This window comes from Hippocampus comes, unplaced genomic scaffold (assembly GCF_001891065.2).
Source record: "Hippocampus comes isolate QL1 unplaced genomic scaffold, H_comes_QL1_v1.1 scaffold241, whole genome shotgun sequence".
NCBI classification, from domain to species: Eukaryota; Metazoa; Chordata; class Actinopteri; order Syngnathiformes; family Syngnathidae; genus Hippocampus; species Hippocampus comes.
This window is the reverse complement of record NW_017804969.1, coordinates 77,722-101,694: the sequence shown is the minus strand read 5'-3', so window position 1 is coordinate 101,694 and position 23,973 is coordinate 77,722. Positions and strand designations below refer to the sequence as shown.

At 44.4% G+C, this 23,973-nt stretch overlaps 1 protein-coding gene across 6 annotated transcripts in view; it reads left to right on the top strand.

Annotated features, from left to right (window-relative positions):
* znf462 (zinc finger protein 462) overlaps positions 1-23,973 on the top strand; it is a 36,108-nt gene that overhangs the window by 3,920 nt on the left and 8,215 nt on the right. Inside the window, exons 1-5 of one of the 6 annotated variants that reach the window (XM_019890405.1) lie at positions 2,685-3,231; positions 13,667-13,965; positions 14,440-19,523; positions 20,627-20,761; positions 22,863-23,111. In XM_019890405.1, the coding sequence (XP_019745964.1) occupies positions 13,707-13,965; positions 14,440-19,523; positions 20,627-20,761; positions 22,863-23,111 (5,727 nt within the window). In that variant the 5' untranslated portion in view covers positions 2,685-3,231; positions 13,667-13,706. Of the gene's footprint in view, positions 1-2,684; positions 3,232-5,344; positions 5,651-13,658; positions 13,966-14,439; positions 19,524-20,626; positions 20,762-22,862; positions 23,234-23,973 lie in introns of those variants that run through there. The other 5 variants (XM_019890399.1, XM_019890415.1, XM_019890392.1 and 2 more) reach the window with 5 other exon arrangements.

Below are 23,973 nucleotides of genomic sequence, written 5' to 3'. Positions count from 1 at the left end.
GCGTGTGTGTGTGTGTGTGTGTGTGTGTGTGTGTGTGTGTGTGTGTGTGTGTGTGTGTGTGTGTGTGTGTGTGTGTGTGTGTGTGTGTTTATACTCTGCAGCGGCGACTGTCGTGTGCAATGTCGCTGACGAGCAGGGTGTGTATGTGTGTTGTGGGAGCTTGACACGCGGTGTGCTGCGACAGCGCCCAGGCGAGGGAGAGCCATCCAAATCAAAATGGTGGCGATGCTCCTTCTCTCCCCCTGGCGTGGCAGGTTCCTCGAGGAGGAGCCCGGCAGGAATCTGCTGTGCTCGACACATTTCTCTGGCAAGCCGCTGCGGTGTTGGTGGACGGGCCCTGTGCTCTCCCAACTCTTTGCTGGTGTGTTGGCCTCGCTGGGAGCTCTTGTTGTTAACTTTTCAACACTTTGGCCATTCTTATGGATTTGTGTTGAGCTAACTGGCATTTCCTGTTCAGTCATTTTGAAACCGTTTATTGAACCGGAGAGTACACTGGTGGTGCCTTTGGCTTGCCCCCTCTAACTCTGGAAAAGTTTTCCTTAGTATCCTTAGTTTGACTGGGATTTCTCACCGTACAATGGCCCAAGGTAGAACCCGGGGTGGTTTTTCAGTGCCATAAATAATCGCTGGCTGTGACAATCTGCCTCCTTTTAGTTAGCCGTTAGCGGGCTAGCCCTTGTCATAGACACTTTCAAGGAGGCGTGTCGGAGTTGTCGTCTTTAATCATTCCTATTGGAGTGTTTTTATTTTCTTTTGTGATTAAAATGAATTGGCGTTCCCCGATGAATGGAGGAAGCAGCTACTATGATACTGACAAGCACAATGTTATCGTGCAACCAGAACATCCTATGTTTGTTTTTATCTCTTGATGTGATTAAAGCATAACATGGAATAAACCTTTAAAGGCAGTTGGTAGTTTGGATAAGCCGGTCCCTTTCACGCATCAATAATGGCTTGCCTTATTTTAATCTAGTTTATATGCAAGTGTTATCAAATGATAAAATGACTTTTCCAAACACGCTAGTGTTGCTTTTTCCTAATGTCAAAATATTTAAATTGTTAATCATTTAAATATGAGTTATGGCCTTGTCAAACAACACAACTTTTTGGTAGTTCACAGTGGTCGCACTGTCAGGCTACCAGATAAGTATTGTTTTGTGTCTTTGACCGGACGATAGGTCACACTGCAAGTCCATCACTTTCCAGACCAGACGCTGGCCAATCTTGTGAGATTTCAGCTCAGTGAGTCTTAAAAGAATTAAATAAACGATCAAAGAACTCTTTACCATAAGTGCTTGGTACAGCGTGGCTTTAAAAATGGAAACAAAGGACTGTTTATTGTTTTTAACTTATTTTTACACTTGCACGACAGTGAACATGTTCAAAAGCATGCCAGGGAAATCCAGCACGTAAAAAAAGTTACGTAGCTTGTCCTGGTTGCTCAGTAAGGTATGGCTCGCTCGATAATGATAAAAAGAAGACATGATCAAAGTTTAAGATGACAATTGTTTTCATGGATGATAGATCTTCTCATATCAATAGTGGCTAGCTTCTTTTTACACTTGTACGTCAGTAAAGATTTTATTCAGCGATTCAGAGGTGACTTGTATTCCAATGAGACGGCCTTGATTTTGGTAATACGTTTTTTCTATACGATCCCCATCACTCAAATAGCAAGTTATTTTGTATGACAGTTAATATTAATAACAACAACACACCTTCTTGTAAATTGACATGTCATCCGAGTGCCGTTGTCTTTAATCCAATTCCCTTTTTGGCATCAGTCCTATGTTGTTGTTGTCTTTTCTAATATCTTGTGGTTAACCTATTTTTATACCTAATTAAAATATTGCCTGCATGGTTAATAAAGGTTTTATGAGGAGCAGATTCGTTTTCCATTATTTCCCATGGCAGGCAGAGATTGAAACCAGGAACACATTGTGGGTTCGAGTTCGATGTTTTGCTGTTTTTCAACGGTCTTAAAGACGCGTCATGGCTGTGATGCACCATGGACTTGTGATTGTGTTTGTGTGTGTGCGTGCGTGTAATATAGCAAGCCTGCGACCCTCGTGAGGATAAGCGTTTCAGATAATGGATGGATGGATATGTGTGTGTCTGTGTGTATGAAGCCTATCACTCTTTTATACTGGTTGCTCTCATTGCACTTGTCCATTCTTCTCCACCTGGGGCAGCGAAGGGAGACTCGGACAAAAGCAAATTGAAATGCTCCAGTGAACGCTTTCTTGACGTGATGCACGGCTCATGAGATGCACACTGGCCCCGCCGCTGCCGCTGCTGCTCTCGTTACGCCATCCACTTCCGTCTTGTGTGTTTGCCCAAGAAAACCCAATAGCCATGGAGCAAAAGGTCACTAAAAGTTGGTAGCGTTCAGCGCCGTAGGTCCACACTAAGTAAATGTTGTTTTTTTTTTTTTTGTGTTCTTCATTCGTCATTAGTTTATGTACTGTAGATCTTAATGTTATGGCAATGTGTGATGTGTTTTAGTGTGCTTGGGTTCAAATTTCAGTCCCTGGTTGAACCTAAAGTGCTGCAACTTCATGTCAGGGTTAAACTTCAACAGGGAAGTGGTGTGTGTGTGTGTATTGTTGTGTGTGCGTGCGCCTGTGTGTGTGTGTGTGTGCCCGTGCGTGTGTGTTTGTGCTAAAGTGAGAGCGAGCGAGAGAGGTGTCTTTCCAGTTTCTGTTGTCAGTTGCCACGTTACACCACCGCCAAACTGGTTCCTCTTCTCTGCTTTCCATCAGAACATCAACAGTCCGAACGTTGCCTTCTCTCTTGTGGGGGGGAAAGGAAAAAAAAGAAAAAAAAAAGGAGCTCAGTGTCTTTACCAGTCGGCTTATTAACACGCTGAGCATTCCGGATCTCTGGTTTAGATGGAGAAAGAGTGTTGTGGTTGATAAATGAAGCCCACCGACACGCTCAGGTTTCCTGCTCTAAATTCAGGATTTATGGTCCTTCTTCGAGTAAGACACAGTGAACCCAAGCTCTGTCAGACCAAAGCGGCCTGTGGTGGGGAGGGAAAGCGAGAGAGAGAGAAAAAAAAAACCTGAATTCTTTGGAGACGCCCGTTCCTTGGGCAGTGTGGTGCCACGGGACAAGGCCTTCATTGAGCTGGAACAGGAGCAGTCTTGTAGAAAGGATCCACTGGCTGGAAGCAACAGAGCTGTCCAAGGACGATTAAATATTTAAGAGTTTGGAAAGGAGGTCTCGGTGGTAAGTTAATATAGATGGCTCTCTCATCTTTCCCACCCTGAACTTAACTTGTTGAGTTACCTCGAGAGGTTCCAACCTGGGGAAGGAAGCTCTTCTAAACTTAGCCCTCGCAAGCATTCCTGCAGCAAACCGCTTGGACTTTTTCACTCCTAATTGCTTCCCGCGTCCTCTTTCCTCTCTTCCCCGACTGTGTCTGGAATACTCCATCCACATGTGCTGGTAAACGTCTCCCAGTGCCTGTGAGCAGGAGCGTCTGCAACCCTGACTTCCTCGTATGCCTGACAGTGTTTACTGGCTCTTGTCCATTCAGGCCCATTTATAAGAAACCCCTTTTGTGCACCGCGCAAGCTTTTTTTTCTCTTTTCATACATTTATGGCACAGTAGGGGACATCATACCTATTGAGTGCAAAGCTAAAACTAAGAATAATTTGTTGGACCACCAAGTAGGACTACTGCGACATGATATGTTCTCCTATGTTTTGAGATAAAAGGTGACAACGTCGGATTGATTTATGTCAGGAAATGGTTCCCGAAGGGAGATGGCCGTGTGGAATGCAAGGTTTCCTGCAGTGATTGTCCTTGTGGAAAAAAACACTTCCTGGTTTCTCTCCATGACCTATCCTTGGACATTCTATACCAGCTTGAGATATAAGTATTGTGTTATGCGGTTGTGTGTCCGCTCTAGGGTGGCTGAGGGAATTACAGTAACTGAATTGGTTATTGTAGACAACGGGGCGGCTTATTGCGAATTTACCATCATTACACGCTGAAGTTATCCGCTGTCTTTGTCATCAACACCACCTGCATGGTTGTTTTTACCGTCTGTTTCTTTGCAGCGCGCTGCTAAAATACTGAATGTGGAATGTTATTGGATGGGCCGATGGAGAAACGGCTCATGGTATGAGTTTTTTCCAATATCCTTTTTAGGTTGACACACGAGCTGTGCAGGATAGGGAATCATAGAATAGCTCACAGTGTGGTAATATGCCAGGAATAGAGAATTACAAAACTGCGATGGTGGAAGCCGCTTTCACCCAAGACTTTTCGCGTAGTCCTCACGACAATACAGTCTGCATTTATTCATCTGCATCAAGGCATTGCTCTAAATGTGCGCACCTTCACACAAACGCAGCTTCCCACTGCTGATTCCGATGCATCCATCCGCAGACACCGTTTGGGTGTTGAACATCACACGCCATTGCCAGTGCTCAGTTTTTTTTTTTTTCCTTTCACACAACAGGCGCCTGAACCTTTGCTCCTGATACTACCTTCAAATCTGAGTAAATTCACCGGTGTCCTGACATGTCACGATTCCATATTGGTGCTGTTGACACAGAGCAGTGAAAAAGTGGATTTAGGCTAGCATGAAAGACATTCACAAACAGCGGTCCTCTGAGTCATGTGATTGGCTAAAACATTTTCATTGGTCATTCAGATAGTGTTGATGGTATATGGAAAGGAAAGCCCTGATTTATTTATTTTTTTCATTCTGATAACTGCAGTAAACACCTTTTCTCATTCTCATTGCTGTAGTAATTGGCAGTGGTAGCTCAATACCCGTATTTGATGTCCGCAGAAACACGGACATGTGTCTGGCAGGCTTGTGTGTGACGGGGTGATTCAAATCTCCAAATTTAGAGCCACTTAGCTTCCAGTATTCTCTCAGCGGCCATCTTATTCTGCTTCTGCTGACCGCCAGCAATGACGGTCTGCAGAGGAACCGGCAGGAGAGTTTAAACATTTCCATCTGTGTAACAAGATAGCAAGCAGAGACGGCAGCTCTTCTCTCCGCTCTCAAAGGGCCATCCGAAGAACTCTCGGAGCACAAAATGGTGGACGGCTGTGTGCCACCGATACCCCAAGCTCGTCCTTGGCCGCAGCGCGGCTGCCGTGTGAAATAGAGCCCTCGGTGTGGATCGTTGGCCCGGGCTTTGCATGTGATGCAGGAGATAATTCTGGCTGCCCCAAGAGAGAGAGGAGGAAGCGGCCAACTGAAGTGACTGTACACCAAAGAAGATTGAGCAGACTTGGAGACAACTCGGGCCATGCGTGTCTGCGTCCACTTATCTCACTTCTAAACCCATCGGACTTGCTCGATGTCCATTGCGTTTGTTAGCACAAACAGAAAAAAACAAAACAAAGAATAAAAGTTATTCCATCTACAAGGAATGAAGGGTGACATCATAAAGGCAAACTTTATCACAGCAACAGTTTGTTTTCGCTGGTCTGAGTCATTTGGTGGGACAAATGGACATATTGAGGTTGAAGTATTCTGTCGGTGTAGAACCGAACGATTCAACCTAAAGCGATGGAGAACACTACTTGGCTGCGACCAGCAGAAGCGCAAATGATTCATTCTCAATTAGTTTGCTGGTTAAAGGACATTGCGGAGAGAGATTCTTCCCAGAATTGACCAAGGTAATCAAACACCTCTTAGCCAGGCCATCCTTAGTTGAACCGGCGAACCGAAATGGAAGAGACTATTCTCTATCCTCACCAATGAATGAAGCTACCTCCCACCATTTAAAAATGCAATATTTGAATCCGCTGTTCAAAAAAAAGACGCGATGTACAAATCTTGAAAAATCTTGGAAGGATTTAGCAAATTGCCTTTTACTATCTTATACATTGCAGATATCAGAGTGAGTGGAACCATAAAATGCATCGATCACAATGAGTTGACCCCCAGCACCCCTCCATTTCTCTAAATGTTAGAGGGGCTATAATCGGCCGATTTAATCGGCAGGCGCTTGGGCCCGAGTGAACATTGCAGGCGTGAAGGTCCCAAAAATACCCCATCGGTCTCATGGTGTCAGTCTAGGAGCTGTCGCCTTAAAGACACACAAGGAGATGTTCATTAAAGGTTCCCCTAATCTGCTTGGTTGTCATCTTGTGCAAAATAGGCCAAATGTTGCTACTTAATGCTCTGTGTAACGCACCCCACCCCCCTCCCATCTCTGCTACTTTTTTTCAGCAACGCCGATCACTTTGCAAAACAGAAGGCTACCCTTGGCGCAAGGTTACCACGCCGGCCGCTTCTCCACCAATTTTTCATGCGGCTTTGGAGAGCAAACGTGGCCTTGGCGAGTCATTAATTGAGAGGGCTTGCGAATAAAGATAAAAACAGGGGGAAGTGTCTGTCGGTCTGGATGGGTGGCTGATGTCAGGTAGCCATCTGTCACATGGAGACGGTCTGACCTTGCAGTATGGAGGACCCGGACATAAAATATGGGATTAGCGGGTTGTTGCCGGTGGCATTCCTTTTGCTTTATCCTCTGGCCAAGTACTCTTGGTCATACATGCTGTTAGCCATGTCACGATTTAGCTTGAATTTCAGACGCTAAATCTCTTTAGTTCCGGTGCTCTGCCAGCCATACCAGTCGACGGAACGGTACGGTGCTGGCCGTAAACGAGGTCCTTGAGGAGGATGGTCTTTGAGACCTATTGTGGCGCGCTGCAGCACTTCCTTTTTTTTATGTCATGTGAATGTGACACCAATGAAGGTCAGGTTGCAGACAGATCAGCAAAGCTCTCTTAGTTGTAGTGCGCAAGCAGCTCTGCACCTCCATTTTCCACTGCCTCTTGAAACACTCTCATGTTTTGCTTGGTTGTCCTCACAAAAACCTGATTTTCCTCCCCTGACCCCAGTACTAGAACACAAAAGACAATCATTGGTGTTTTTTGCTGAGTAACCATAGAAGTTGTCGAATTCAATTCGGGTTCATGTCGCTCCGCTGCTAGCACATTGGCAGTGGACATCTGTTCATCAGCTGGTTGGACTCGTTTGTATTCATTTTTAATTTGGAACGTAGTTCAAGTGTGGACTAATGAGATTTTGGCCTAATTCATGTTTTAAATAAGAGTAATAATAATAATAATCTGATAATTAAAGTGTTTTGTAAAGTTGTACTGCTGGCACACTCAACTGTGTATGTTTTTCCACATTCTTTTTGATTCCATTCCAGTCTCTGACTGTTAATGCGATGACAAAACGCTCATGGCTGAACATGATGGACTAGTTCTGTCTCTCATCTGAGAAGGCGCAGGACTTCATTGATTGGCCGATGGAAATCGATGTCTCATCTCAAGTGTATTCATACTTCCTCAAATGAGAGGCATCATATGATCGCATCATTTAAGGAACCTCTGTTCGCCGCTCTGATGAAGGGGACGGTGACTAGTTCACTCTTTTGTCTTATCACCAATCCTGAAATGTGACAGTGATTAAAAGCGATAGGCTCATCAAGACGGGAGGAACTGTGCATGCCTTTTGTCAGATTGCAGGTCTGTGTAACGTAGTGACGAAAGGCTTTCATTCAAGTTGCTTTTTAGGAGTCCTGCTGTCGTAGAAGAAGGCTGGGGGCGTTTGGACAAAGAAAACTAGTGTAATTATGGTACTGCAAGGCTTTTTGGCTCAATTGCTTGGAGACGAGATGAACAGGTGATGACCAATGAATTGACATTATGCCCACCCTACGATAGCCACCGCAGAATTTACCAGATTCAAACATAACGTGACTTCCTTGGTGGGCATATACTGTATATTTTTTGAATACAATAATACAATAATACATTAATTATGATGAAAATAACATTGTTGATATTGATTTAGTGGGCCAATGATTATATGATGTCAAGAGAGACCGCCAATCTTTTTCTTATTCGTTTAAAAAATGTGTGTGTGCAGAGTCATGCAAATGCTGAAAACATTCAAAACGATAGCCACAGCAGAATTTACCAGATTCAAACATAACGTGACTTCCTTGGTGGGGATATACTGTATATATTTTTTAATACAATTATATAATAATTATGATGAAAATAACATTGTTGATATTGATTTAGTGGGCCAATGATTATATGATGTCAAGAGAGACCGCCAATCTTTTTCTTATTCGTTTAAAAAAATGTGTGTGTGTGCAGTCATGCAAATGCTGAAAACATTCCCAAAACGTTAACCCTTTTTTTTTTTGTTATGTTAAATTAAGAATCACCAAACAAAAATGTCACAAACAGGACTGTATTAATACTGATAATAATCTTGACCCCCTTTGTGGGAATTCTGGTTCTGTTCAGTTAAACACAAAGCTGATATACTCACAGGAAGCCAAGACTGAGGTTAAGTGTACCTTCTGCCATTGACTTGTGGAGCGTTCAGTTGCTCTACTTGTCATGACATGTCGCTGGCAAAGATAGTTTTTAATTAATACATAATTTGTAGACAAATTAAGTGAAATTGTATAATTTCCCCCAACCCTCTTGACAGTCTCTCACGCTACACTCGTTGGGAATCGCCGATCGTGTTCCTGTGCCTTTTATCACTGCATGTTGCAAGTAAGGCCAATTTGGATCATGAAGGTCAGTTAGGTCGGATTGGGTTTTCCTTTTTATTTTTATTATTCAAATTTTTTTAACCACTTTAATTAATACATAATTTGTAGACAAATTAAGTGAAATTGTATAATTTCCCGCAACCCTCTTGACAGTCTCTCACGCTACACTCGTTGGGAATCGCCGATCGCGTAAAGAAGGCCAATTGGATCATGAAGGTCAGTTAGGTACGATTGGGTTTTCCTTTTTATTTTTATTATTCTAATTTTTTTAACCAGTGTTTTTATCTGCCACACTGCCAACTTAATAAACCGCAGACTGAGCCAGTGTGCTTGCTCGGCGTGAACAGCTATTGTTTCAGGGAGGTGATGTCTTTGGTACTTGCCCAATGACTTTAATGTGCGTCTAGAAACCTTCCAGGTATCCAAAGGTTGACAAGATCAGCAAGATGGTCTGGTATGACTCTTGTCAATGGGCCAAAAGTAACATTGAGTGAATATAGAACGTATATTGCACACACCCATGTTCAATTGCTAGAGTTTTGTGTCCTAAAAAATAAAAAAAATATACCAAGATAAACATTACAAAACCTTTTCCACCATTGCAAAACTATTAAAAACAAATCTTTGAGGGTAGCAACAACTGAGGTAATGCGGTTTTACAAGTGTGCACACCCTCTTGTAACTAGGGATGTGGCTTTGTTCAGCATTACCAGACATAGAAAAGAAAATGATTTTTGTCACATGTACTCACTAGCTAGCACTTGCCAGAAATTCCTGAACCTGCAATGTTGCTGTTGACTGGCAGCCCCCCTAACCAATGAAATGTGCTGCGTGTGAGACCACTGGGAAGTTGAAAATAATGAACATGGAGACTTGAAAGTCCAAACCTAATATGAAATATAATGAACATGGAGACTTGAAAGTCCAAACCTAATTTTTAGGGCAACCTTGATCTTTTTTTAGGGCGGCGTATAAGAATATGAATGAACAGAAAGTAAACTACAGTCTGTATGTATGGAACATAAACTACCACACACGTAAATATTCTGCTCCACCACCGGTCAAGAATCCGATCCTCCAAGGCAAAGAGTTTATGCCTGATTACAGGGCATCTCACAAACGCAAAAACTGGCAAACACTTCCGTCTGAGCATGTGCCGATGGTTTCTGAAGTTGACCGGTGGTGGCAGAAAGCGATGTTGGCAAGAAAGGACTTGCTGAAGAAAATACTTGCTGTCGTTTGGGGAATCCACTTTTACAATAAAACACGACACATGGTTGGACAGATCTTTTTTTGGGCCTGAAAATGTCTGTTTTATATGCCAAAAATATTTCACGGATGATATGCGCACACTGAATGACAGCTGTTCCAATTGACCGGAATTTTTTGACTACACATTGGCTGTGTCTTGGTAACTTGACTCATGGGATACCTGTGGGTCAGCAAACCGTATGTGAACAGAAGATAAGTAAACAATTCACACCGTAGGTGGAACTTCAAAGACCACAAAGTTTAAAGTCCAAAACCGGGAAATTGATAACTACAGGGGACCATAACATAATTGTATTTGCTAACAGACCCACAGACGTGCAGTACCCTAGCTTCCTAGCCTCCATGAAATGGATGGATAAACCAATGAGATGACTCTTATTTATTGATATTTTACTTCTTACTGTTAGCAGATGTGCTGAAATACCATCCTAGTTGTTAATGTACATTTTCTGTTTCTAATTGGCTGTAATGGTCTGACAGTTTGGGGTTATAGTTGTTGGTGATAGTTTTGGACAGTTTTTTTTCTAGCCCCACACTGGATTGATGGAGAATGCCTTCCTTCCATAGGTGCTGTCAGTCTCCATATTGTAAACCCATAAACGAATTTCCTTTTTGACAACACGAGATAGACGCAATAGCCAACAGTTGGGGACGAAGCCACAGCATTTCTAATCAGCTTAATGCTGGCTTACTCAAAGGCCCTCTTTCAGGCGATGCAGCTGCAGAGTGGAGGGTGTGACTGACTACTGGCAGAGCCCGCCGATGCAGCGAGACCGGTTGGTGATTAACAAATGTCTCTAGACTTTGGAATCTGGGGAGCCCAGTCTGATGGCTTTGTCCTGCGCTGCTTTCCACCAAAAGCTCTTCCAGGTTGCTCTGTCACGCTCCATGCTCCTCCTCCCACCCTTCCCCTTGAGGCCTGCTATATCCCCCTTCTGCCCCTTCTCTTGCTCGACTGAGGTCCTGCAGAACTCCCAGATAAAGAAGTTCAAACATGCCTTGAATTTTTCGACCCCCTTGTGGAATGTCGTTGGCGGCTTCCACCAAACAAGTGGAAGCAGAGGAGAGGCTGTACATTCTGTCTTTTTTCCACAAAGGGTGGCTGCAACCCTCCTCAGAGCGCACACCCTGGCATTTCTCCGAAAATCTCCTGATGTGACAGATAATGTCCTGAGAAACGAGAGGCGGAGTCGGGCTAGTGAGAGCGTGAGATGCTTTCTGCTGAGCTTGTGTTGTTCATCTGGCAGATAGATTTCTGTCAGCACTTCTTCCGTGACAGGCCGCCCAACCTTTTTTTTTTTTTTTTTTTCATTGAGGAAGAGGATCAGGTCCACGGGTCCATGTTGTGCTGCTGGCTGAACACCTAAGTGCACAGAGTCGGCTTTTAAAATGGCTGCCCTTGAAGCTCAGCTCAGAGGAGAGAATCTGAGCGGCTAGCTCAGTAACCGCCTGTCAGAGCTCAAGCTGACTAGATGAAAGCAGATGTACTATCGCTCCCATTAACTTGGTGTGGCATTGCATAGGCTCGGCCAACTCCCAGCAGATGCTGTCTCCCCCCCCCGCTCTTGATACCATGTCATGAATTACAGGACCGGCATTTGGAGGCCACTTGGTGGAAAACAGTGTTGAAATGCCAAGAGAGCAGGGCGCGGCTGTAACATGAATCTGTAACAATGGATCCTTTTGCTTGCTCAAGGCCATTGTGGCTCATGTGGAGCTTCTCCCAGGTCGACCAGTCACACTTGGAAAGCTGGTTGGATTCTGGATTTTGTAGTATTCAGGTTTGCGAGCTGATTGCTTTAGTACGCGGGCTTATGTTCTAGCTCATGGGCTGCCATTCACATCAAAGTTGGAATTGGAAAAGGTGTATTGATATCAAGAATGAGACAATCTTTTAAAAGTAGAGAAACACTGCCTCATTTTTTGTGGTTTTCACGGGGTGGGAAAATGTTTGTAAAATGAAATGAAATAAATGTCCTGAGCTCCTGGTTTTGATGACTGTGTGGCAGCCTTGAATCCAAACAAGAAGTACATTCCGTTACATTACGATTCATAGCCGAACATCAGTTAAACCCCACGTTTACATTAACTACTCACACCCGCCCCCACATACAAGTTTATACGATCTATATTATGCATTCTAGGAGAAATTGACCATTGAACATGATTAAACGCTCCATAAAATCTCTTAAATACGGACACGAATGAACGAAGCTAGCTAAACATAATGTTTTACGGCACTCTTATGAAGAATCCATCTTTTTTCCCCGCTAGCTGTCCATCAAAACAGAATAAAAATGCAGAGAAAATTGAGACATTCTGCCTTCAGCTGTCATTATACAATCGGAACATTGTATCGCTAATTCTGTAGCGAAACAACCAATGAGAACAGATCAGCCCTGTTCGTAGCAAGTCATCTGCATTGATCGCAACAACTGTCCTTCAAACGTGTACTACATTGTAGCCCACACCTCCCACATTCACTTTCTTTCCAGGAAAAGCAACGGCTAGTTTAGACATGCTGATTGCCTTTACTTCGTTGTAACAAACCAAGTTCTGATAACTTTGTTGAATAAACTTCACATTTTGAGCACCTGAACACCACAAATGTACAGTATGTTTTCATTTTCTGATTTCTATATGCATGCAAGTTAAAATCGAAAAAAAATATTCTGTGTGTGAAACAGTCAGAGTTGGGGGGGTTTATTTGTTATTTTCTAATAACTAGCAACATATTGCCTCATAAACCTGCAATAATAATGGGATCTCTAGTAACATTGCTGTGAAGTGACGCTCGACGACGACAATGTTCCAAACGACAGACAAGGCTGAAGGAGATATCAGAGCCGCCATCCCTCACTCTTACTTGAATACAGTTGATACAATTTGATGGAACATTCTGCTCGAAATGCTGTTGTGTAGAGCTGCTGTCTAGCGGTTGCTTATCCCAAGGTAATAAAAAAAGGGATGAATCAGGCCATAATCCCTCTTCGGTCCCTCCGTTGTGCCTGGCATGCTGCTATGCTCAAAAAATGGGACCTCGCGACTACTATTGCGACCAACATCATCTGTGTGGTTTGGTCATTCGCGGTTTACAAATTTAATTCAGAGCTCTCTTCAAGTGTCTGCTGCTAGCCTAATAGCCAACCTCCAGCCATGGACTTTATTTGATACTTATTGAGGTCTGTGGGGCAGTGAGCCTCCCTAGTGGAACGAGTCATTTTGCACTTTTATTGTGGTTGTGGTGGTGGTCATTGTTGCCATACTGTTTTTTCTACCTAGGTGTAAAACAACAGTTAAAGGCGAAGAAATAGTAAAAATATAATAATATTTACGGTATGTTCTATCCGAAACACTAGTATGAAATCCATCCATTTTTAATCCACCTTAAAGGGTGGCCAATTTGCCAATTGCTGTTGACTGAAGAGGACATCATTGTGCCTAAGGGCTCAACTTGCAAACGTCACATGATCAAACTCAGAAAACAGGTGAGCCTTAATGGTCGTTACTTCAGCCCTTAGGCACTGTGATGACATTTTCAGTCGACGGCAGGTGGCAAAATGGCCGCCCCCCTGAGATGGAAAAAAACAGGTAGCTTTTTCTCCTTAATTCTAATTCCACGAACGCAATATTAATCAGAATGTCGCGTTTAGACTACTGGGGCGCATAAAACATTGTTGTTGTAGAGAAAAGCCCAGTCACGAACTTCTGAAAGTATCAAATTGCTCGCTTATTATATGGCGAGAACATGCACCTGATTCTTTGTTGACAACAGCAACAGGTGTTGCATGTTTTGATCTGAATACCATTTCATCTGTTTTCCTGCCAGGTTTCCCTGATTTTCCAGGGAGTGCTCCCCCCATTTAGTGATGGAGGTACTGCAATGCGATGGCTGTGACTTCCGTGCCGACTCCTATGACGACTTGAAGAGCCACATTCAGGAAGTACACACAGCTTTCCTGCAGCCCGCCGACGCAGATGATTCGGACTCACTAAAAGACGAGGAGGAGGAAGACGAAGAAGACGACGACGACAGCGACGACGTCAAGCAGGCGGAAGAGGCAACAGGAGCGCAGGAAACCGGAGACAAGGATGACAAGAGTTGCGCACCTCCTGAAGCTGGAATGAGTAAGCCTCCCACATAAATTAAGATGTTACAGTTCATTTACCCTGTGTTTAAACGTGCAGTTCTGCATGAGTTGAGTAAAACAAAATAATTACTGGCTACCTCCTGGGACAACTCATTGTTCTTAAATTCAATGGTAAATATACCAAAATTTGGCAATCCATTTAAGAAGTCAAATGTGCTATATTAGGTGTAAAATGCAAGATATTAACAGTATTGATGTCTGCTGTTGCCATTTCAGTGCTGCATGATGAGCGATAATGTGACACATAGCATTATTGATACATTTAAACACACAGACACAGAATAAAATTGTTGACTGTTAACTTTCAATTCGTATGCTGGAACTGCCCTAATTCCTTATCTGCAGGAACTGGATACTCACTAGGATATCATTCGGGATCAGAAAAAGAAAAAAAAAACTAATTCAGCCTCACAGAGCAGATGTCTAACGCACTTCCTAATCTTTTTTACAGGTCCCAACTCTGCCAACAGCTCCAGCAACCCATCCCCAAAGCAAAGCGCTGACACCCATTTGCTGTTTTACCAGTGCAAATTCTGCATCCGTTACTTCCGATCCAAGTCGTTCCTGAGGAACCACACCAAGAAGGTGCACGATGTTGTCGAGGAGGACGTGGTCGCACAGATCTCCTCGCAGACAGACAATTCCAAGGTGTATTTATGCCAGTATTGCACCTACAAGACTCCACGCAAAGCAAGGATGATAAAACACCACATGATGTATCATAGGCAAGTTCCCTCGGGGGTCTCCGAGGTAGCCCCAGAAAGTGCTGAAGCTGACGAGGAGTCGTGCTCATCCAGTGGCCTCACGAGAGGGACGTTAGCCTGCGAATGGTGCGACTATCAGACTGACGAGAAGGCAAGCTGGACTGATCACGTCGTCAAGGAACACAGCGACAAGGTCAATATAGTGTCCAGCATTCCCAAACCGGAAGGCGATGCATGTGCGAGCTCACCTAAACCAGCTTCCCAGTCCCAAAGCCCAACTAGATCAAAGACACCTTTAACCGAAGGATATGAGGAATCAATGGGAGAAATGCTTGAAAACGCGTCGGCGCAGATTGCTCCAGTCACACCTGTCAGTGCGGAATGCTCCGTTTCGTCCAAGAGGCCCAACAGTGGCAGTGAGATTGACTCCAACTTATTAAATGAAGAAGACTCAAGCAGCAGCTTGGAGGGTGAAGATGAAGAGCTAGGTGATATAGACGATCCCAATTACACTGGAACGCTGTCAGCAGACGCGAAGCAGCTCTTATCAGACGAGGACAATAAACTGCTGGAGACAAAGGGAATACCGTTCAGGAAGTACCAGAACCGTTTCCAGTGTCCCTTTTGCTCCTTCCTCACCATGCACAGGCGTAGCATCTCGCGCCACATTGAAAACATTCACCTCTCTGGTAAAACCACAGTGTATAAATGTGATGAATGCCCGTTTATATGCACCAGTCCTCTGAAATTAGGCACGCACAAACAGAGCCACAGTTCCTCCGACGGGGAGACCATGGACCTCACAAGTGACAGCCCAGAATCTCACAATGACAGCGTGACGGAGCCCATCAACGGTGGCAGTATGACCAAGATGAATGGAAAAAAGTCAACCGGCGTGTTGAATGACCAGCAGAATCCACACCGCTGCACACTCTGCAACTACTCCACCACCACTCTGAAAGGATTGAGGGTTCACCAGCAGCACAAGCACTCCTACTGTGATGACATGGATCCCACGGTCTTTGAAAGTCAGTTGGCCGACCAGCTGGACACAGATGCCGCAGCCTCGCCAACTTGTCTACAAAAAACCCAGACCTCCATCTTAGGGCTAGCCACCAAAAAGCCCTTAGTTGGTGGTAAACGCGCGAGGAAGTCCATTAACGACTTGCCTTTGGATTTGTCCTCGGTCAAAAAAAGAACGAGAATTGATGAAATTGCGAGCAACCTTCAAAGCAAAATAAGCCAAAGCCAGCAGGACCTGATCATAAATCTAGATGACATGGATGACGAGGACACGGCCGACCAAAACAGCAACGTGGGGCGAAACCATGACGGCAAAAATGCCGTCTTTGCGTACAACATACTGCAGCCTCACTCGAGGGATTCATCTCACAAGGGAGGCAGGATAGGGAAAAGAAAAAGCAACCCTAAATCAAAAGCCCGGAGCCTTGCGCTGTCCCTGACTCTTTCTGACGACAGTGAAAACATTTCAGGCGATCTGACTGATAGTCGAGATGCTACCCAAGAGAACAACGACTACTCCGGGGATCCTGGAATGGCGCGTTTCTACTGTAAACACTGTGATTACCATAACAAGTCTGCTCGTAGCGTCAGCACCCATTACCAGAGGATGCACCCTTACATCAAATTCAGTTTTAAGTACATCCTGGACCCTGAGGACCAGAGCGCCGTCTTTCGCTGCTTGGAGTGCTACATTGAGTACACAAACTACAATGACCTACACCAACACTACATGGATCACCACCCGGAAGCCAGCAACGTGCTCAACTTTAATCAGCCCAATTTGGTGTACATGTGTCGCTTCTGTTCATACACGAGCCCCAATGTGCGAAGCCTAATGCCACACTACCAAAGAATGCATCCCACGGTGAAGATCAACAATGCAATGATCTTCTCCAGTTATGTTGTGGAGCAATCGCACAAGTCTGGCGAATCACAAACTCTGAGGGAGATATTAAACTCCGGCCCCAAAACATTTAACTCGGCCTCGTCCACTCAGAGGTCATCCTCAAGCCCGCTGCTTAAAACTGCGTCGAAGACCCCTGAATCAGGCACAGACACGGATCCCCTCAAGGACGCCATGGCCGGAAGTGTCGTCGTATATGATTGTGACGTGTGTTCTTTTTCCAGCCCCAACATGCACTCTGTTTTGGTCCACTATCAAAAGAAACACCCTGAGCAAAAGGCGTCATATTTCCGCATACAGAAATCCATGAAGGTTGTGGATCAGCCCGTCGCCAACGCCTCGTTCAACTTAAACACATCAACTACCCCCAAAAAATCAACTGCGGCACTGTATGGATCAGACGAGGACATGTTCTACTGTAAACACTGCGTATACAGCAACAAATCTGTGGTGGGTGTGTTGGTGCATTATCAAAAGAGACACCCCGAAGTCAAGGTGACAGCCAAATATATCAAACATGGCGCCCCCACCCCAGGCTTGCTCAAACTAATTGACGAATTACAAATTGCAGCGCCGAAGCAGTTCATGACACAGTTCCCAAACAATGGTCACGATGGTTCCAACAACTCAAGCCCTAAACCAGGAAGTGGAGAAAAGTGTGAGGATGAGCTTTTCTTCTGTCAGCACTGTGATTACGGCAACCGGACTGTCAAAGGAGTGCTCATTCATTACCAGAAGAAGCACAGGGAAACGAAAGCTAATGCCGACCTCGTGCGTCGTCATACTGCCATCGTCAGGAGCCAGCGTGAGCGTGCGCAGTCGAGCAGCGTCTCTTCCGCCACCGCCACGGCACCTCCGGACCCCGAAGACACTGCACCCCTACGTTCCTTGAAGTGCCGACACTGTCCTTACACATCCCCTTATGTCTACGCCCTCAAGAAGCATCTCAAGAAGGACCACCCAACCGTGAAGGCCACAGCCTTGACCATTTTACACTGGGCTTACCAAGACAGCATTCTGGAGGCTGGCTATCACTGTGAGTGGTGCATTTACTCCCACACCGAACCCCAAGGGCTGCTTCTCCATTACCAAAGACGCCACCCGGAGCATAATGTGGACTACGCCTACATGGCCAGTAAGCTGTGGGCTGGACCAGAGAGCACTCAACAAGGGGGGAGCCCAGAAACAAAACATTACAAATGTCGGGACTGCGCCTTTGAGGCGTGTACAGTATATGACATCACTAGTCACTATCAGGCAGTTCACCCCTGGGCGATCCAAGGGGACGAATCTGTGATTTTGGATATTATTAAAGGAAAATCTTCGGTCGACAAGATTTCGAAAGAACACGCGTCTTTCGATTGCCAATCCGTCGAGGATGAGGGCGTTCTCTACATCGCCACACCACCTCGAGAGAGCAACCCACAGCCCGCTCACCCACGTCTATCTATTTCGAATAACCCCTATCAGTGCACTGTGTGTCTGTCCGAGTACAACAGTCTCCACGGCCTCCTCACCCACTATGGCAAGAAGCACCCCGGTATGAAAGTCAAAGCGGCAGATTTTGCGCAGGAGGCAGACATCAACCCTAGCTCTGTGTACAAGTGTCGCCACTGTCCTTACGTGAACTCCCGCATCCACGGTGTCCTCACCCACTACCAGAAAAGACACCCGTTGGTGAAAGTCACAGCGGAGGACTTTGCAAACGACATCGAGCAGATCTCCGACCCAAATGAGGCAGAAGACAAGAACAAGACTCAGAGGCAGGGCTACGGGGCGTACCGGTGTAAAATGTGCTCGTACACGCACGGGACACTGGAGAAACTCAAAATCCACTATGAGAAGTACCACAATCAGTCGGCCACTGAGATTTTCACTCCCGGTTTGACAAATTTCTCAGTCAGCCAACACACCGAGCCAGTTGCGGAATGCAGCGCCAGTCATACATCAAACGCAGGGAAAGTCCAGGAGGTCGCCGATGTGGACTTCACCCTCTCGCAGTTACCCATCAATAAGCCCGAGAAGCATGCCGTGTTCAAATGTCAGCTTTGCAAATACTTCTGCTCCACCCGCAAAGGCATCGCTCGCCACTACCGTATCAAGCACAACAATGTCCGTGCTCAGCCTGAGGGTAAAAACAACGTCTTCAAATGTGCGCTGTGTTCGTACACCAACCCCATTCGAAAGGGCCTGGCAGCCCACTACCAGAAGCGGCATGATATCGACGCCTACTATACCCACTGTCTGGCCGCTTCCAAGACAATGACTGAGAAACCCAACAAAGTAATATTACCGCCCCCTTCCGAGCAGGAGAATTCTGAGATGAGCGAAGAAGTCCGCTTGGCCGTCGAGAGGCGAAAGTGTTCTCTTTGTCCCTTCCAGGCGTTCAGCAGGAAGAGCATTGTGTCGCACTATATTAAACGGCATCCAGGTGTCTTCCCCAAGAAGCAGCACGCCAGTAAGCTCAGTCGTTACTTTACTGTCATCTATGCCAAAGAACCCGAGAAACCCGAGGACAGTCCTATGGAAGTGGAGGACCAGGAGGCGTTGAAGGATGCCCCCGATTCGGAGCAGGACGGCGACTGGCTGCCATTTAAGTGTCTCAAATGTTTCCGGTTGTCCTTCAGAACTGGCCTGCTGCTGTCTATGCACTACAATGACCACCACAGGGCGGACTTCAAGAGAGACTTTGCTGTCTCACCGGACCCTGATGATGACGCTGACACCCCTGAATCCTTCCAGTGCTCCCATTGCGAGCTGAAGTTCTTTTCCCTCCCCGCGCTCGCAACGCATCTGCTCAATCACAACGATGAATTTCAGAAGCGGGCCACGAGGCACGAGAGAAGGCGTCAGCTTCTCAGCAAACACAAAGCAGCAGCCATACCAGACAGCAAGTCTGAGAAGGTGAGAAATGATGAGTTGCGAAAAGGAAATGTTAATCTAATGCAATGATGTCATGGTAATGTTTTAAAACTATTAGGAATTGCACCATCAAATTGCTCTATGCATATAATTGAGATAGACAGATACCGTTTATTAGTAGTCAAATAGACCAACAATCTAACTGGTATTTGAGGTGAATTTTCATTTTCAGTAATAGGGATGGATATATTGGCATCAAAATTAAATACAAAAAGTCAAACTCCTAAGTACACGTTTTTGAACAACTAAGGTTTCAAAATTCTTTCTTTTAATCTCCAGACATCTTTCTTTTAAAATTCTTACAAAAATTTTATGGAGCTCCCAGGATCAACATTACATTTTAAAAGTTTCGTGAAAGTTTAAATGGCTCCCTATTGTGTTCTGCAGTACATACTTTTTCAGAATTTCAATGTAACTTTCACTTATCTTTGTATTAATTTTGAACAAAAACAAAAGGTTGAACAAATTACCGGGATCATTAGCATCTCTTATAGACAATATAAGTTAACAGTTTTTAAATTGATATCATATTGGTCATCAATTTTTAAAAAGCCGAAGCTGATATTCATCAAAATGCCGAATATCTGTGCGGTAATAGAATAATTGGGGAATATTTTATAATTAGTTTGATAGTCCACAAATTGTTTCTTGGCAACAGCATCACAGAGCATACCTATCTCTTGGGCGTGTTTGTAATTATCTGTCATAAGTGTTCGGCTATCGCTCACATTAACGGTCTCATTTCCTAAATTCTATACACAAAGCAGTCAACATGCCTTGAAATGACTTGCAGGAGTTAATTAATTTTTTCCTTCACTGTAAGTAGGAGTATAGCACATAATGGGATTTGGAAATTAATTCATAAATGATTTCAGAAGAATTCCTATGAATGTCCCTTGACGCATACAGTACTTGACAATAACTGGCAGGTTCAGAAAAGTTACACTAGCCTCAAATACCCACAGTGATGACTTTTCAACATATAGTCGTTTAAAAACAAAAGATACAAATTTGTATTGTTTTTGTGAAGTTGCCAAATAAAACATATGACACCTGTTTTTTGGGGGGGAATGGGTCATTGACAGGAAAGCTCTGCAAACAAAGCTCCGATAGGCTTCAGTTGCAACTTTTGCGTTGAGGTGCACACGACCATCCGAGCCATCTGCAATCACCTGAGGAAGCATGTCCAGTACGGAGAGGTCAAAGAGGGGCACGTCAAGGTAATTGTAGTTATTTGAAGCATGTTTTCCCCGTGACTCTTTCCATGTTTGTCACAAGATCCATCGATTGACACAAGTCTCCGCCCTCAAACCACATACCTGTCATACGCAAGACTGATTTGTGAGCCATAGCATGTGCAAAGAACAATAGTGTGAAGTTTTAAGCCAAGTGTTATCTGGTAACTAAACTGTGGTTGCAAACTCTCATTGTCGTTTTTACTGTGGCTTATGACTGAGGAGACAAATTACTGAATACGAGCACGCAGCACAAGAGGCCGTTCCTGTTTCGAGCAAAAGCGCTTCCTGATTGGCTGTCGTTCTGAGCTTAACTCGGAGTGGTCCACACCAACAAGGATTTAAACTTAGCAAACATGATGACTACGGCATGTGGAACAAATGCCATGCACTTCCTCTGTCCCTTGAGGGACTACTCGAAATCATTCATGATGACATTTTGCGTGTTGATTTCTATTAGGGCACCACTGCATGGCACACCAGATGGCAGTAAATTTTACACACTGTACCTTTAATTCAGGATGAGGCCGCATGTCAAGACCTGTAATCTGTTGGGGTATTGTTGACTATGCAGGTGCTTTCAGAAAAAAAATGTCTCCTGCTTTTTAAATTTCTTCAAGGGTCAGTACTTGGATAGATCCTCGAAGTGGCACACTACAAATAAAATTAGCTACAGATGATGTGCAGCCATCCATGCCACCATTTTGTCCTCATTGGTGTCTGGGACTGGTCACTTGCCAGTCACTGGGGACATATGGGCCAACAACCATTCACACTCCCATTCAGATCGGTGGACAATATGGAGATGTCGTACATTTCTGTGCTGGTGTTCCATTAAAAAAAGCAGGAAAAAACTTGGCAATGCTCACTCAGCAGAGTTTGATGAGCTCGCTCAATGTCTTGAAAGATTTCCACGTGAATTTAGGTCATTTTTCCAGAAAAATTATGTAAGCATTTTACTGTTGCCTCCGTTGTTTTTTTTAATGTGGTTTTCTGGATTTGGTGCGACTGTCATTTTAAAACTTGACAACAGTCTTTCTGAGTTCACCACCACAGCATGCTTATCGGCTCCCTGTTTTCTCTTGAGGCTTGCATCTTGCTCTTCCCCATTCGCTTTCGCTCACGACAGAGGCGTCTGCCAGCTTCCCCCTTGAGACAGCACAAGGAAGGGAGGGGAGGGAGAGGAGAGGAGAACGGAGAGAGCTTGCGCTATTACTTATAGGATAGCGGCGGGTATCCGTTGGAGCATTAGTATTCTGGAGAGAATGGGAATGAGCCTGAGGATAGAAGGCCTTAACCAAATGGAGGACATTAATGGACTTGATACTAGTCTTGATACTAGTCAAACAGCACATTGCACCATCGCTGCAGTTTCATTCATGCGTTTTACATAACCTTTCTCCTTCTCAGGTGGTGCTTTTTACAGACGCTAAGGAGAGGTTCACTCTGGAGATGCCACATCGTATTTTATGGCTGCATGAAGTGCAGGGTCAGGGTTTTCCACAAGCATGGCTGAACCTCCTTGAGGCTGTGAAAAAAAAAGTCATGGTGATTGTCTGCCGACTTGGGACAGCCGCAGAAAGCTTCTGCAGATGATGAGGAGGGATGATGGATAGAGAAAGAAAAACACACCATCTTGCCGATAGGCTGAAACGAAAATAAGTTTGGCGCACAACACAAGAATAAGGATTATTTGACCAAGTGGTTTCAGATGTAGTATCCACAAAAGTGTCACCCGTTTTTGATACCTGCTTCCGATTGCGGGTCATGCGGGCCAAGTCCCTCGAAGGAGTTTGTCAAAGTACAAGCCGTGAAATGTGTAAGCACATATTGTCAAAACCCAACTGTGATCGTATTGAGCTTGAACTCTGACCCTGAATAGGATGAGCGGTCCAAAAGTTATGAATGGTTGCCCAAGATGAGGTCTTGGTCTGTTTAGAGAGGCGACTGGGTTGAAATCCAAACCAGAGTCCTGATGTTGAGGGTCACCAGCCTGAGTGTTTTGTTTGTTTCTTTTTAATCATGCGAGTGAGCAAATAGAATTTTTCATACACCAAAAAATAAACTTGAGTTGAATCTTTTTCAGCAGGAAATCAGTGAGGTGGCCCTCACTGTGCCCTCGCAGAGACTCGTTAACGGCAATTTGGAGGAAGATGAAACGGGAAACCTCGAGAGACCCGAGGACGGCGTGAAGGGCCTCGCCTCGCTCCCCGCGGCTTCTTCCGCCGTTGCTATAGAAACACTGGAACCAGACCTGGATGCCATCGAAGGGAGGTCCTCGACGCTGAAGCAACGGCTGGCGACGGGGGGCCACCCGTGCGCCCAGTGCGACCGGGTCTTTATGTCCATGCAGGGCCTCCGTTCCCACGAGAGGAGCCACTCTGCCATGGCCATGATCATCAGGGAGGACAAGTACAGCTGCCAGTACTGCCAGTTTGTCTCACCCTTCAGACACAAGTGAGTGCAAGTAGCATCAGTAAAAGCAAATCAAAGTGGATATAATTGATGACCTTTTTTTATTTTTAAAATCCAAGTTTTGTGTTTATGTGCCCAATTATTTTTCTACAAACTACTTTTACAATACATAATATACAAAAAGATGTATTTTTGTAATTATCTTCATGGTTCAAATCAGTTTTATTTAAATTTATAACATTTTTAGGCCTGCAAATATCAATGAATAAATGAGTCATCTGCCGATTATTTATTTACTTTTTGATGAATTCATGTATCGGATACAAAACCTGATCTAAGGTCAATCTGTTCATTTAAATGATTTATTTAAACATTTACTTTTTTCATTCAAAAAAAACTCCAATAAATCCATTTTGTTTTAATTTTTTAAATAACTGCCGTGTATTTTTAAATTTAAATTAATCCTTTAAAAGTTCATCTGGTTTGATTTTTATTTACACATTCTTATAAATTAGACTGAGCAAGAACTCTCCGAGATCTGGGAATGGAGGGATTATCATTTTAACATGGCTAAAAGCTCAAAAAAAAAAACTGATTTAATATTTATGAATTAAGGGCAACAAGTGGATGTCAAAAGGCATTTGTGATTACAATTTGCTGTTAACTAGTGTTAACTTTTTCTTTTTAAATCCCTCCCTTTTGAGTGTTTATGCTGCCACGTTTATTTTTGCACAGGGAATACTTACACTTAAATCTGTTTATTTCCCCATTAAAAAAAAAAA